The sequence below is a fragment of the Phocoena phocoena genome, chromosome 16 (genome assembly GCF_963924675.1).
Source record: "Phocoena phocoena chromosome 16, mPhoPho1.1, whole genome shotgun sequence".
Taxonomy (NCBI): Eukaryota; Metazoa; Chordata; class Mammalia; order Artiodactyla; family Phocoenidae; genus Phocoena; species Phocoena phocoena.
The window spans coordinates 83,659,563-83,674,641 of NC_089234.1; the positions used below are offsets into that span (position 1 = coordinate 83,659,563).

The window sequence follows — 15,079 nt, forward strand, 5'->3', positions numbered from 1 at the left end:
GGAACCCTCCTACACTCTTGATGGGAATGTAAATTGGTGCAGTCACTATGGAAAAGAGTACAGGGGTTCCTTAAAAAACTAAAAATAGAGCTACTATATGATCCTGCAATCCCACTCCTGGGCATATATACAGAGAAAACCATAATTTGAAAAGATATATGCACCTCAATGTTCATCGCAGCAATGTTTACAATAGTCAGGTGATGGAAGCAACCTAAACATCCATTGATGGATGAATGGATAAAGATGTGGTACATATATATGATGGACTATTACTCAGCCATAACAAAGAATGAAATAATGCCATTTGCAGCAACAGAGATGGACCTAGAGATTATCATACTAAGTGACACAAGCCAGACAGAGAAAGACAAATATAATATGATATCACTTATATGTGGAATCTAATAAAACGATACAAATGAACATATATTCAAAACAAAAATAGACCCACAGACATAGAAAACAAACTTATAGTTACCAAAGGGGAAAGTAAGGGGGAGAGATAAATTAGGAGTTTGGAATTAACATATACACCCTACTATATATAAAATAGATTAAAAAAACGAGGACCTACTGTATAGCACAGGAAACCATACTCAACACTTTGTAACAACGTATAAGGTAAAAGAATCTGAAAAAATATATAGGTATGTATAACTGAATCACCTTGCTGCACACCTGAAGCTAACACAACACTGTAAATCCTATACTTCAATTAAAAAAGAAAAAGAAAATCTGCTCTTTTTCTATTTCAAAATCATTTTCACCATAAAATATGGTTTGTACCTATAGAATAAAAAAAACGAAGAAGAAATTCTAAGAAAATTTTGAAGTTAGCCATAATTTATAAATAAAAACCGCTGAGTGTGAGAAGTCAATTTTATAACTCCCAGTCTCATTATTCTTTAAATTTAGATATAAAGGAATGGCCATTTATTAGACAAATCTGGAATTGTTACATTTTCTGCCTGTGAGCTGATACAGACACTGACTAATTCTGTGGGAAAATAAAAACGATCATATTTGGTCTGGTGATACTTTCCCACAATTGAAGAAAGCTATGATGCTAATTAAAAAGAAAATAAAAGCAGAGCCTGAAATCAGCACATTCAGTGGCGATGCAGCTGACAGAACAGGTTTCTGGTGAAGTCCACCCTGTAAGACATCCATCTGGCTCACCCAGGAACTCATCTGAAGATGACAACACGCTTGTCCGATGTGGATTTGGGTTTGGGGTGTGTGGTTCAAGACTCATCTGCTCAGTTGCCTTACTTTCTGGGAGAACTGAAGAGTTTGGTCGAACTATCTAAAATTTACATATTTTTGTTCATGTGAAATAGTAACTTAAAGTCCCACTTCTCAGATTAATAGCAAAATTGCATGAATAGACAGACAAGTTAGCACATAAAACTATTATGCTATCAAATGGAATATAAAAAAGACCGGATTTGCTTTAAAAGTTTACTAACCATTGTTTCTTTTGAATATTTTTCTTTAGTTAGGGAATCATAAGATGACCTGAAAAACACATAATATTCCACCACAGAAAAGAATCCTAATTAATTTCTTGATAAGAGTTCACTATCCATTTTAAAATGACTAAAAGTCAAGACTTTTTGTTTTCCAAGTACTCAAACATAAAGACAAATCAGTATAAAATTCCCTTCAAAGCAAGCCAATAATGAGTTTGTGCAGAGTTTACAGCAGATTTTCACATAAATATGCTTTTCTAGTAAGACCTCTTACTATCCACACATGAGGAAACTCTGCATATTGTAAAAAGCAAGGTATTCCATTCCGACAACCTGATGGATGGTGGGGGGAGGCTGAGTAAGCCAGGCTTCCAATCACACTTGGCGTGGTTTTCCAGGTGCCATTTGCGGTGGACCATCAGGGTTCAGCCACCACACTGGCCACCTTCTTTCACAGCGACCTTGGTGGAAATACGCAACACTAAATGGCCTCAACACCATTGGGGAACTTCTATTTTGGTATCAAAAATATCCCCAGGACATTTATAGTTCAACTCAGCTATCACACTTATCCGTAAATGACTCTCAACCCGTTCTAGAAATTAAAGCACAAACATCTGCCACCAATTTGTCACTTGGTATCTTGTGAGGTGCGAAGTAAAAGTAATAGTTTTCAGTTGTAATAACATCACTGCCCCAATGAAGGGCCAACAGAGGCAGAAGAATGAGGAAGGCCAGCTCTGCTGTGATGACAAACTGAAATCACAGTTGGAGCGATGACAGTTGAGGTTCATGAAACGGAGTCAGGTGGCTACTGAGGAACAGGTCTCAGACAGGTCTCTGCCCTGCTGAGAACCTGAACTCTCTATGAACTACACCAGGTCCAAGGACACCACCAGCCATATTCAGAACAGCACTTTCCAGCTGCACCCTTAAGGTCTCAAGCTCTCCCCTTGTAACTATGCAACCATTTCAGATCCCACGTGTCCTTAGTTAACAAGCACCCTTACTTCTCGCCAGCTCCAATTCTAATTCTTGACAATTTATGTAACCTTGCAGGTTTTCTGCCTTGATAAACTTTCCCCATTTTGTAGTCTGGTGGAACACAATTCAAATTCTTAAATCTGTGTCTCCCAGGCTGCAGTCCTAACAAACCCCAAATAAACACCTTTTTATTTCCATCAGGTCTCTGTTCTGAAATTCTGGTTAACGGCAGGGACTTAAATACGCAGACCAGGTAGAATGCTTAAATACCATCTTACTCCCAAATGGATTTCAGCTGACTTAATAGTATGACACACTGAAGATAATAACCTCTAATACAGTAAAAATAAAAGAAGGGGTGGAAGGCTGAGAAGATATGCGAGCCTGGTCTCCCCTCCCTCAGGGCCTTGCTGAGGCAGCTCAAATATCTAGAGATCAAATAAAGAGTGAGAGTGTGTGCTTCCCTTAAAAATTTTTTGGGAGGTGGGGCTGGGGGTGAGGGGTGGGTAGAAGTATTTTTTCACAAAGAGAGCACAAAGAGGAAGTCCAAAGTCCGAGGCTTTGGGTTCCAAAATTTATGTAGGTGGAGAGAGCATTTGGTGGCCTAGCGTGGGGTGTGGGAGTGGGCATCACCCCTGGGAAGGAGACCTGAGACTCTGGAACTTGGGACAAGCCCCCCAGCCTGCCCGAGTGGCAGACCTCAGAGCGGCAGGAGGGAGGGCATCCACTGCTGGTCCCCATGGTTCTGGGAGCAGCATGACCTCAGCAGACGATGTGTGCTTCTTCTGCGGCTACTAGACAGACTGCAGACAGGCGTCTGATCTGAGTTTTAAGCCTGGCTTCCTAGGAGTTGGCCCTGGGTCAGAGCAGCGCACTGTGCAGCCCGTGGCTGGTCAGAAGTTGTGTGGGAGCCCCCGGCCAGGGGGCTTCCTGCATCTGCTGATGGATCTGGACACAGCTTGGGGAACGTTGTCGAGTCCTCTCCACACCCTGGTCTGATGGCCCGTGAGTGAGGGTGGCCTCACCCACCCTGCCCAGCCGCCGGAGGCTCCTTCTTGGCTGCCTGCTCGCTAGGCCACCCCGTGGTCACTGTCTGCATCCCGGAGCTGTGGGTCCTCCTAATTGTCCTCCACCGAGACCTCCACTGCTTTCCACAAGGCGTCCTGCACGGAATTCTCCTTTGTTCCAATAGAGTCGGTCCCCTCAGACAGAGCTGCAACGTTGTGGACAGGATCTCTGGGCTCCGCACGGGAGCTGAAGCCAGAGGAGGGCGCTGGCCTATGTGCCCCAGCGGGGACCCCAAGCCTCTCAGCAGGAGCCCCCTTTCCGGAGAAGGGAGGGCCTCACCCCGTCAGCCGGGGGTGCATTGAGGAAGGGAGCCCCATCCTCTGCACACGCTTGCCTAGAGCAGGACTTCTCAGCACACAGCGGCTAGAGGGCTGGGCCCAGCCCGGGGAGGACAGCCTGCTCGGAGGCCCGAGGGGCATCCATGGCCGTGGCTCAGATGCCACCACCCGCTGTTCTCACCAAGATGTAGCAGATTTCCTTGAATGAATGATTTCCCATTTGCTGGAGGCTGTTAGAACGTGTTTTAGAAATGTTAAGTGATTGTTTTATATCCTTTTCTCCAGTGAAATCATTGTTAGTTGGGAAGAGAGTTCACTCTGGAAATCAGTCTCCTAAGCTTAAGTGTTTGGGTGAATCCAAAAGAAGGGGATTTTGAAAAACCCATAAGAGGCAGGTTCCTACACATATATTTAACTTGGAAAATTTAATTATTCTGAGCTGATCTCTACACACTCACCATGTGTGTATTGTTTATTTCACAGATAAGGACATGGATTCAAAAGTTATGGTAAATCCTTGGAGCCACAGCTCCAGCAGTTTGGAGCAGGTGCAGATACACAGATCTGACACCAAAATCTATGCTCTAATAATGCTTCCAGGCGGCCCAATCCCAGATTCAGCAGAAACAGTGAGGAACATAGAACGCACACGTAAACACATGCTTGATTCTGAAATCTGACTCTGCTTTCTGCTTCCACCACCCAACATTTTGTAATCTGATTATGATAATAATGTGAAAATAACATAGCAATTAACATATTAGTCACTTACTAAGTGCTCAGCATCTGGCAAACACTATCTGACTTAATTCTGCAGGGGCCACCCCAGAATGTCTCTTGGGCATTTGGATTATTTCCAGCTGAAAATAATCAAGGACCAAAAGACTCAGGAAGAAATTCTGACCTTGCCCCTAAATGCCTAAAGAACTTAGATAGAGGGTTTGCTCCTGGAATAGAGCTTTCAGCAGAGGTATCTGCAAGAATATGGGGGTGGGGGGTTGGCTCTTGGCAGCGCCTGCACATCAGTCCACTCTGTGCCTGTCGTCCCTGCTGGCCCAGCAAACACTGGTTTAGCAAGCATCTGCTTTTCTGTCTCCTTGTGAATTGCCTTCCTCCCCTCTGAAGTCCTAAACCAGTACCACCACAACATCCTCTTTTGTCTTTAGCTGAAGGTGGTATTTAAGTTTTCCTGGGTCTCTCCCATGTATACTTGTTATTAAACTTTTCTGTGATTTTCTCCTGTTAATCTCTCTCATGTCAGTTTAATTCTTAGACCAGCCAGAAGAACCTAGAAGGGTAGAGGATAACGTCTTCTTCCCTGACACCTCTACCTCGCCAAGTAGTCACTGCTGTCCCGGGGTTAGGGTTTGGACCCCAAGGCACAGCCATCACACACGAAAGGCCAGGGCCACACCGCCTCCTGCAGAGAATTACTACTGACTGCTGTCCAGGTCATGCAGCATTGCTACAGAAATGGTACAGACTTAGTTCTTTTAGGAATGTTTCACAGGATCCATAATTCTTACTTTTATTTTTAAATTTCAGAGTTAATTATCTAAATTATAAAGATGACTCTTTTATCAACAGCTTTGTCCTTAGCCAGAATTCCTTTCATACAATTAACTGAAATTCCTGCTTGTTATAATTTAAGGTCTTCACCTCGGTTTTTGCTTTGATAGAAACTGGCCAATTCTGTTTTACCAATTTGCCTGCAATACAACTATTATGTATGTGATATCTGTTCACAGACATACGGGATCTTGCCTCATAAAGTAATAGCAAAGAACCTCTTTTATCAACATTTTCCCAAGAGTAATCAAATTTCTTTAGAGACTGTGATGGTTAATTTGACGTGTCAGCTTGGTTGGGCTGTGGTAACTGGTCTGGGGTCAAACACCAGTGTAGATGTTGTTGTAAAGGTATTTTTTAGATGTGATTAACGTTTAAATCAGTAGACTTTGAGAAAAGCAGATGACCCTCCATAATGAGGATGGGCCTCATCCAATCTAGTTGAGGGAATTAAGAAAAAAAGACTGGTTACCCAAATAGGAAGGAATTCTGTCTCCAGAATGCTTTCCGACTCAAGACTGTAACATCAACAGTATGCAGAATTTCCCGCCTGTTGTGAGCCAATTCCTTAAAATCAATCTCTCTCTATCTGTAGGTGTGCACACACACCCCCACACCACACACACACCCCACACGCCACGCACATACACACACAGACACACACACACCCCACACACACACCCCCACACACACCACACACAAAGACACACACAAACACCACACACACACACACACACACACACACACACCTATGGGCTCTGTTTTCTGGAGAAATCTGACTAGCACAGAGAGGAAGAAGTGGAGAAGATTGATGCAGAGAAGCAGAGATTTCTGAGATACTTTTCTACGCTCACCCATGATTGCAAACCTCCATTCTGGAAGTAAGGGTTATGTAAGGGGAACTCAGGGTGCCGTCCCAGCTGTGGAAACTCAATAGTGTCCTATAACCAAACCCTTCATCCTTTTTTCTTAAGACAGGTTCTCATAAATTTCTACAACGCTAAATCCTATTCTACAGAGAAGGTGCTAAGCTAGTCACAATAATTGGATACTTAACAGATTTATATGTCAACCAGAGTTATAAAATAAAAGCCAGAAATCCAATGTATCATCAAAGTGCATATTGAATTAGTTTCTTTCTCTTTTTTGCTTGAGAATAAAAATTGAGCTAATGATTGACTCCTTGAACTGAAGCACGCTAAGCACTTTCTAAGTCAACTCTGAGAACAAACATTGAAAGAAAACAAACGCTCACCATTTATGAGTCTCTGTCAGTGAGTTCTCCTCCGCTTCTTGGTCAATTTTAGCTGAAAATGCAAGAAAAGAAAACAAGATGAGATAAATGATAAATGGTTATAACCATCTCAAACAAAACAGATCCAAATAATATGAAATATATTTTAACACATTATTAACACTAAGGTACTCCAGACAGAAGTTTATTTTAAATCTATGAAGAGATATGATTGAATAGGTTATGTTTAATTTTCATTAAGCTAATACTACTTTCTAAGTAATTTCTTTAGATCAGTCACATTAATCTGAGAAAATAAAACACTAGAAAACTTGATATTCACATCAAATTTGTTTGTCAAGGATTTAAATGTCAATAATTGGTTGAAAATAACTCTCTCAAGCAAAGGTACAAAAACCAAGTAAAAAAACCTAAATAAAAATGATTTGTGACCTTCTTCACCAGTTCTCTCCACACCAGATCACAAGTGAACAGATCCAGAGATTATTTCCATGCAGATGTAAGATAAAATACTAACGCTTTCTACTAATTCCAAGTGATGAGATGACAGTGCATGCATTTATTTGCTATTAGATTTGTCTAAAAATAAAGAATGGTAGCCGGACACAAACCCAAAGGTCAAATTTGGGAAAGAGATTACACCATTATTTAAAAATTATTTAAAATAACACAGAAACTCCCATCATATAATATACGTATGGCAGTGACCTTCACATTTTTTGACCAGTAAGCATTCTAGGAACTTACGTATTAGTTCATACACGTGTATTTGACATTGAAAGCTTCAAAAATACTCCTACTTCTCAACCATGTTAATATTTTTAGCCTATTCCATTAGATCTCAAAATGTAGCCACTAAGTTGATTTCATGCTTCAGTAATGATCAGTTTGAAAATCACTGAGCTACTGGACAAAAAGTTTAAAAATAAATGAAAAAGACCCTGGAGCTAGTGAAAGAAGTTGCCTTTTCATCACCATTCCCCTTTGGGTCACACTCACGGCCATTTGGAGAAATTAGAAGACAAAGAAGAGCAGAGCAAACTGATTCTAAAAATAGGAGCTGTGAATGGAAGCAAACCCCTGGTCCCTTGGAACTGTCAGTGTCTCCATCAGGACTTAAACAGTCATCAGCATGGGCTGGTTACTGTATGTTTGAAAGCCTGCACAACGTCTGCACAGCCACTGTGGAGTGTTGTTGGCCCCTCTCTGCAGGACTGTGCCAATTAAAAAAAAAAAATTTTTATTGGAGTATAGTTGACTTACAATGTTGTGTTAGTTTCTGCTGTACAGCAAAGTGAGTCAGTTATACACATATATGTATCCACTGTTTTCTAGATTCTTTTCCCATGTAGGTCATTATGGAGTATTGAGTAGAGTTCCCTGTGCTGTACAGTAGATCCTTATTAGTTATCTATTTTATATATAATAGTGTGTATATGTCAATCCCAATCTCCCAATTTATCCCTCCCTCCCTTACCCCCTGGTAAACAAGTTTGTTTTCTACATCCGTGACTGTCTGAATTTAACAGGGATACTTGGAGCTGGCAGCAGAGATTTTTTCCCCCTTTCCCCTTTTGTTCTTTAGAGTGTTTACAGAAATCTACAGGTCAATCATTAGTTATATTAAGAAACAGATACATGTTCCATGACTTCACTTTGAAAAGTCTCCAATGTTAATACATTTTCTTACAAAGCCTGCTCAGGGCTGCTTGGCATGAAAATGGTTGGCTTCCATAAGTAATTCTAGAACCACAGAAAGTTTCTTTAAGGGAAAATAACAAAGCACCACAATGATTACCATTTTCAGGAAGGTCATTTTCCCAACTGCCTGTGTGTCTTTTTTTTTCTTTTGTAAAATATAGAGATTAAGACTGAAAAAGAAAGAAAATTTCTGGACTATTTTAGAACCATCAAGTAAATGACATATGAAATTTAAAACACCCTAAAATTAGATTCCAGAGATCTGTGTTCTACTTGTGATTCTGCCGCTGAAATTAGCTTTGTAATCTTAGATAAATAGATTAATCTGTTAACATACATAAAATATTTAGCATAGTGCCCCCAAAAGTTAGTAGGGACTAAATAAATGTTCTTTGAAAACGCTGGCTCTCAAGCTCTTGAAATTCCTAAAGTGATGTTCAGGTTTTCAAGTAAAAATGGAACATGACATATGAATAAAGTTATTTCCTATAAACCATGCAAACTTCCAATTGCTAATTATTTCATTCTCTGACCTATTTTTTCAGAGACATAAAAATTATTTTCAGTTAATTTCTAATGGCACAGAGGGCTTTGTGACTAGTTTTGAAAGCCAGTGTTACTTTTAGCAGCATTTTCCTACATATTTATATCTTCTATTGATAAAGTTTATTATACCAAAGTATGCAAATTACTACTTCAAGTAAGATCGATTTTCCCTTTCTTTATAGCACACAGATCATTTCTTTTTTGACATTTCAAATTGGGATGGCAGCCTTCTAGTTTGTTCATGACAATTGCTAGCTGTAGGATACCTAAAAAAGCATTTAAAATAGGCCAACAGGGGAGGAGCTTCAAGATGGCGGAAGAGTAAGACGTGGAAATCACCTTCCTCTCCACAAATACATCTACATGGGGAACAACTCCTGCAGAACACCTACTGAACGCAGGCAGAAGACCTCAGACCTCCCAAAAGCCAAGAAACTCCCCACGTACCTGGGTAGGGCAAAAGAAAAAACAGAAACAAAAGAATAGGGACGGGACCTGCACCAGTGGGAGGGAGCCGTGAAGGAGGAAAGGTTTCCACACACTAGGAAGCCCCTTCGCGGGTGGAGACTGTGGGAGGCGGAGGGAGAAAGTTTCGGAGCCAAGGAGAAGAGGTCAGCAACGGGGTGCGGAGGGCAGAGCGGAGATTCCCACACAGAGGATCGGTGCCGACCGGCACTCACCAGCCCGAGAGGCTTCTCTGGTCACCCGCCGGGGCGGGCGGGGCTGGGAGCTGAAGCTCGGGCTTCTGTCAGATCCCAGGGAGAGGACTGGGGTTAGCGGCGTGAACACAGCCTGAGGGGGGCTAGTGCGCGACAGCCAGCTGGGAGGGAGTCTGGGAAAAGGTCTGGAGCTGCCAAAGAGGCAAGAGACTTTTTCTTCCCCCTTTGATTCCTGGCACGCGAGAAGAGGGGATTAAGAGCGCCGCTTAAAGGAGCTCCAGAGACGGACGCGAGCCGCAGCTAACAGCGCAGACCCGAGACAGGCATGAGACGCTAAGGCTGCTACTGCGGCCACCAAGAAGCCTGTGTGCAAGTACAGGTCACTATCCACACCTCACCTCCCGGGAGCCTGTGCAGCCCGCCACTGCCAGGGTCCCGTGATCCAGGGACAACATCCCCAGGAGAACGCACGGCGCGGTTCAGGATGGTGCAACGTCATGCCAGCCTCTGCCTCCACAGGCTCGCCCACATCTGTACCCCTCCCTACCCCTGGACTGAGTGAGCCAGAGCCCCCGAAGCAGCTGCTCCTTTAACCTCGTCCTGTCTGTGCGAAGAACAGACGCCCTCAGGAGACCTACATGCAGAGGTGGGGCCAAATCCAAAGCTGAACCCCGGGAGCTGTGCGAACAAAGAAGAGAAAGGGAAATTTCTCCCAGCAGCCTCAGGAGCAGTGGATTAAATCTCCACCATCAACTTGATGTACCCTGCATCTGTAGAATACCTGAATAGACAATAATTATCCCATATTGAGGAGGTGGACTTTGGGAGCAAGGAAATTTTTTTTTTCCCTTTTAATTTTTTTCTGAGTGTGTATGTGTATGCTTCTGTGTGTGATTTTGTCTGTATAGCTTTGCTCTTACCATTTGTCCTAGGTTCCTCTCTGTCCTTTTTTTTTTTTTTTTATGCTTTTTAGCACTTGTTATCATTGGTGGATTTGTTTTTTGGTTTGGTTGCTCTCTTCGCTCTTTCCGTTTTTTTTATTACTTTAAAATTTTTTTAATAATTATTTTTACTTTCATAACTTTATCTTCTCCCTCTCTCTCTCTCTTACTTTCTTTCCTTTCCTTCTTCTACCTTTTATTCAGAGCCATGTGGATGAAAGGCTCTTGGTGTTCCAGCCAGGCATCCGGGCTCTGCCTCAGAGGTGGGAGAGCCAAGTTCAGGACACTGGTCCACAAGAGACCTCCCAGCTCCACGTAATACCAAATGGGGTAAAACTCCCAGGGATCTCCATCTCAACGCCAAGACCCAGCTCCATTCAACGACCAGCAAGCTCCAATGATGGACACCCTATGCCAAACAACTAGCAAGACAGTAACACAAACCCACCGATTAGCAGAGAGGCTGCCTAAAATCATAATAAGGCCACAGACACCGATTAGCAGAGATTAGCAGAGAGGCTGCCTAAAATCATAATAAGGCCACAGACACCCTAAAACACACCACAAGACATGGACCTGCTGAGCAGAAAGACAAGATCTAGCCTCAACCACCAGAACACAGGCACTAGTCCCCTCCACCAAGAAGCCTACACAACCCACTGAACCAACCTTAGCCACTGGGGGCAGACCCGAAAACAACGGGAACTACAAACCTGCAGACTGTGATAAGGAGACCCCAAACACAGTAAGTTAAGCAAAACGAGAAGACAGAGAAACACACAGCAGATGAAGGAGCAAGGTAAAAACCCACCAGACCTAACAAAAGAAAAGGAAAATAGGCAGTGTACCTGAAAAAGAATTCAGAATAATGATAGTAAAGGTGATCCAAAATCTTCAAAATAGAATGGGGAAATTACAAGAAATGTTTAACAAGGACCTACAAAAAATAAAGAGCAAACAAAGTGATGAACAATACAATAAATGAAATTAAAAATTCTCTGGAAGGGATCAATAGCAGAATAACTGAGGCAGAAGAACGGATAACTGACCTGGAAGATAAAATAGTGGAAATGATTACTGCAGAGCAGAATAAAGGGAAAAAAATGAAAAGCAATGAGGACAGTCGCAGAGACCTCTGAGAAAACACTGAATGCACCAACATTCAAATTATAGGGGTCCCAGAAGAAGAAGAGAAAAGGAAAGGGACTGAGAAAATATTTGAAGAGATTATAGTGGAAAAATTCCCTAATATGGGAAAGTACATAGTTAATCAGTCCAGGAATCAGAGAGAGTTCCAAACAGGATAAATCCAAGGAGAAACACTCCAAGACACATATTAATCAAAGTATCAAAAATTAAATACAAAGAAAACATAGCAACAACAAGCAGCAAGGGAAAAACAACAAATAACACACAAGAGAATCCCCATAAGATTAACAGCTGATCTTTCAGCAGAAACTCTACAAGCCAGAAGGGAGTGGCAGGACATATTTAAAGTGATGAAGGAGAAAACCCTTCAACCAAGATTACTCTACCCAGCAAGGATCTCATTCAGATTCGATGGAGAAATTTAAACCTTTACAGACAAGCAAAAGCTGAGAGAGTTCAGCACCACCAAACCAGGTTTACAACAAATGCTAAAGGAACTTCTCTAGGCAAGAAACACAAGAGAAGAAAAAGACCTACAATAACAACCCCAAAACAATTAAGAAAATGGGAATAGGAACACACATATCGATAATTACCTTAAATGTAAATAGATTAAATGCTCCCACCAAAAGACAGACTGGCTGAATAAAGACAAAAACAAGACCTACATATATGCTGTCTACAAGAGACCTACTTCAGATCTAGGGACACATACACACTGAAAGTGAGGGGATGGAAAAAGATATTGCATATAAATGGAAATAAAAAGAAAGCTGGATTACCAATTCTCATATCAGACCAAATAGACTTTTAAAAAAAGACTATTACAAGAGACAAAAAGGACACTACATAATGATCAAGGCATCAATCCAAGAAGAAGATATAACAGTTGTGAATATTTATGCACCCAACATACGATCACCTCAATACATGAGGCAAATGCTAACAGCCATAAAAGGGGAAATCAACAGTAACACAATCAGAGTAGGGGACTATAACACCGCACTTTAACCAATTGACAGATCATCCAAAATGAAAATAAGTAAGGACACATAAGCTTTAAATGATACATTAAACACGATGGACTTAATTGATATTTATAGGATATTACAACCAAAATCAACAGAATACACTTTCTTCTCAAGTGCTCATGAACATTCTACAGGACAGATCATATCTTGGGGCACAAATCAAGCCTTGGCAAATTTAAGAATATTGAAATCGTATCAAGTATCTTTTCTGACCACAATGCTATGAGACTAGATATCAATTACAGGAAAAAATCTATAAAAAATACAAACACATGGAGGCTAAACAATACACTACTTAATAAACAAGAGATCACTGAAAAAATCAAAGAAGAAATAAAAAAATACATAGAAACAAATGCCAATGAAAACATGATGACCCAAAACCTATGGGATGCAGCAAAAGCACTTCTAACAGGGAAGTTTATAGCAATAGAATCATACTTTAAGAAACAGGAAACATCTCAAATAAACAACCTAACCTTACACCTAAAGCAATTAGAGAAAGAAGAACAAAAAAACCCCAAAGTTAGCAGAAGGAAAGAAATCAAAGATCAGATCAGAAATAAATGAAAAAGAAAGGAAGGAAATGATAGCAAAGATCAATAAAACTAAAAGTGGGTTCTTTGAGAAGATAAACAAAATTGATAAACCATTAGCCAGACTCATCAAGAAAAAAAGGGAGAAGAAGACTCAAATCAATAGAATTAGTAATGAAAAAGAAGTGACAACTGACACTGCTGAAATACAAAAGATCATGAGACATTACTACAAGCAACTCTATGCTAATAAAATGGACCACCTGGAAGAAACGGACAAATTCTTAGAAATGAACAACCTGCCAAGACTGAATCAGGAAGAAATAGAAAATATGAACAGACCAATCACAAGCACTGAAATTGAGACTGTGATTAAAAAGCTTCCAACAAACAAAAGCCCAGGAACAGATGGCTGCACAGGCGAATTCTATCAAACATTTAGAGAAGAGCTAACACCGATTCTTCTCAAACTCTTCCAAAATATAGCAGAGGGAGGAACACTCCCAAACTCATTCTATGAGGCCACCATCACCTTGATACCAAAACCAGACAAGGATGTCACAAAGAAAGAAAACTACAGGCCAATATCACTGATGAACATAGATGCAAAAATCTTCAACAAAATACTAGCAAACAGAATCCAACAGCACATTAAAAGGATCATACACCATGATCAAGTAGGGTTTATTCCTGGAATGCAAGGATTCTTCAATATATGCAAATCAATCAACGTGATACACCATATTAAAAAATTGAAGGAGAAAAACCATATGATCACCTCAATAGATGCAGAGAAAGCTTTCGACAAAATTCAACACCAATTTATCATAAAAAAAAAAACCCTGCAGAAAGTAGGCATAGAGGGAACTTTCCTCAACATAATAAAGGCCATATATGACAAACACACAGCCAACATCACCCTCACTGGTGAAAAAGTGAAAGCATTTCCACTAAGATCGGGAACAAGACAAGGTTGCCCACTCTCACCACTCTTATTCAACATAGTTTTGGAAGTTTTAGCCAAAGTAACCAGAGAAGAAAAGGAAGTAAAAGGAATCCAAATCAGATAAGAAGAAGCAAAGCTGTCACTGTTTGCAGATGACATGACACTATACATAGAGAATCCTAAAGGTGCTACTAGAAAAGTACTAGAGCTAATCAATGAATTTGGTAAAGTAGCAGGATAAAAAAATTAATGCACAGAAATCTCTGGCATTCCTATACACTAATGATGAAAATTCTAAAAGTGAAATCAAGAAAATACTCCCATTTACCATTGCAACAAAAAGAATAAAATATCTATGAATAAACCTACCTAAGGAGACAAAAGACCTGTATGCAGAAAATTATAAGACACTGATGAAAGAAATTAAAGATGATACAAATAGATGGAGAGATATACCATGTTCTTGGATTGGAAGCATCAACATTGTGAAAATGACTCTACTACCCAAAGCAATCTACAGGTTCAATGCAATCCCTATCAAACTACCACTCTCATTTTTCACAGAACTAGAAAAAATCTCACAATTTGTATGGAAACACAAAAGACCCTGAATAGTGTTGTAGTTTATCTTATGACAGGGCCGAAAGTAAGCTCATCACACGAGATGAATTGTGCCGAAGCACAGCAGTAGAGGGCTGCCGCTCGCTCAGGCAAAACAGTGCCGTCTGTCCTGCTGTGGTAGCTTTCATTAAAGCATTATCTATGTTTACATTTTAAGACTTATTTTTTTTAACATTCCAGAAATGCCAAAGCAGCAACATATGCTTCTATTTGTTATACAGGCAATAATGGGCTTTCTTGAAAACATGCCGTGCTTTGTCCTTGAGCGCAAAAGCAGCATAAAGTTCCCACCATTATTTTGATTATACTGAAGTAGCACA

The 15,079-nt window shown here is 40.8% G+C and overlaps 1 protein-coding gene across 1 annotated transcript in view; it reads right to left on the reverse strand.

Moving 5' to 3' along the window:
• Positions 1 to 15,079, reverse strand: part of FMN2 (formin 2) — a 321,516-nt gene that overhangs the window by 51,868 nt on the left and 254,569 nt on the right. The window contains exon 17 of the mRNA XM_065893942.1: positions 6,630 to 6,681. Coding sequence (XP_065750014.1) covers positions 6,630 to 6,681 — 52 coding nt within the window. The remainder of the gene's footprint in view (positions 1 to 6,629; positions 6,682 to 15,079) is intronic.